The 1,813-nt window shown below is 34.6% G+C and overlaps 1 protein-coding gene across 1 annotated transcript; it reads left to right on the top strand.

Annotated features, from left to right (window-relative positions):
• The first annotated feature begins 583 nt into the window (after positions 1 to 583).
• Positions 584 to 1,813, top strand: LOC114166147 (stem 31 kDa glycoprotein-like). The gene is made up of 3 exons (XM_028050817.2): positions 584 to 1,009; positions 1,099 to 1,308; positions 1,432 to 1,813. Exons 1-3 carry the CDS (start codon positions 630 to 632, stop codon positions 1,607 to 1,609), a joined length of 768 nt encoding a protein of 255 aa, XP_027906618.1. The 5' UTR covers positions 584 to 629; the 3' UTR covers positions 1,610 to 1,813.

Below are 1,813 nucleotides of genomic sequence, written 5' to 3' on the forward strand. Positions count from 1 at the left end.
TAAAAATTATCAAAATAAGACTGCAAAATAATACGGAAGATGGATTTTTTTTTGCTGACGATATGATTATTTACATTAAAAACAAAATATAACTAAAAATTTTAGTATTGATTCAATTATTATTAAGTTAAATAATCTTACGGATCCATAATTAAATATATAAATTTTAAGTATATTTTGGCACCCCATAAATATCGAGCAAATTCCACCACTGACCGTTAACAATATTAATAATTTTTTTTTAAATAAACCTAATTAAAACATATTTTAAAAAATTAAAACTCAAATGACACATTTTAAAAAAAAAGTACTAAACCGAAATATTTAAATAAAATTGGATACCATTCCACCTATTAAACCTAAAATAGATACGAATTATAATTATATTGTCAGTGAATATAATAATGTAATAAATAATAGATCATCCAAATAATTTTATTTTTACATCAACGGTCCCAAAGACACACCCTTTGCATTTCTATATCCTCAACCAATAAAAAAGTTTGTCTATTTTTTCCTGTGAGGAGTGATCAATACCCCAGAACTTGCCTCTGTCATCGTCTATTTAAAGAACAAAACCCTGGTCTAGTTACATGCAAAAGTTGTAGTGATAGCAAAAACAGTGAGATATGAATACGAAGTTCTGTGTTTTGTTCGTTGTTGCTTTTCTGGTAACATGGCCCTGCCAAGGCTCACACTACCAAGTTTTCCCTCTCCGAATGAAAACTGGCTACAATGAACAATACCCAACACAAGTTTCATGCGCAAGTTGGAGACTTGGTGTGGAGGCAAACAACCTCGTCAAATGGAAAACTGTTCCAGCACCATGCCAAGAACACGTCGCAGATTATCTTCTCGGCGACCAATATAGATCAGACTCCAAAACCGTGTGCCGTGAGGCTTTCCTTTATGCTAAAACCCTCAATATCACTGACAGAGACATATTTGTGTTTGATGTCGATGAAACTGCACTCTCTAATCTTCAATATTTCGCTAACCATGATTTTGGGTATGTTTTCTGATACCCTTCGAGCTTTTCGACCTTTTTCTGTAGATTTTTGGACTTAGTATATCATTGACGAATGCTTATAATGGTAGGGTGGAAGAACATAATGCTACGGCTTTCAAGATCTGGGTTTCCTATGGGGAGGCATTTGCACTGCCTGAGACTCTTAAACTCTACAACAAACTGTTGGATCTTGGGATCAAAGTTGTGTTCATCACAGAAAGGCCACTGGATCTGAAGGATGTGACTGTTTCCAACTTGAAGAATGTTGGATTCTACAAATGGGAGAAGTTAATTGCCAGGTTTGTTTTCTCTGTTCTTATGATTCTCAAGCTAAACATGTCTTTTATATGTTGTACTGTTTGATGAACACTTAGAAAAACTATGTGATGAACACTGTTTGAGGAAGTGGTTTTTGGTTGCAGGGATCCAGCCATATACTCTGGTAAACTATCAAATGCTTTTAAATCTTCTGAGAGGAAGAAGCTGACAGAAGAGGGGTTCAGAATCGTTGGAAACATTGGAGATCAATGGAGTGATATTGTGGGAGAAAAAAGAGGGTTTAGGACCTTTAAGCTGCCAAATCCCTTGTACTATGATTGAACTTCTAAGTCTCTAACTTTGCTCCTAACTATGAAATAAAGATAAGTTAGGTCATGAAATAGGGACACACTTGTTACTGTTTCTGTGTCTTTATGTTGTTGGAGCATGTACTTGAACTATGTGTTACCTATGTAGAAGACTCAACAATGTTGTTTTTTCCTTGGGTGGCTTTGATGAATTATGAAAGTTTATGTTCTATTTCGA

The sequence above is a fragment of the Vigna unguiculata genome, chromosome 10 (genome assembly GCF_037176805.1).
Source record: "Vigna unguiculata cultivar grain cowpea cultivar isolate G323 ecotype 2 chromosome 10, ASM3717680v1, whole genome shotgun sequence".
NCBI classification, from domain to species: domain Eukaryota; kingdom Viridiplantae; phylum Streptophyta; class Magnoliopsida; order Fabales; family Fabaceae; genus Vigna; species Vigna unguiculata.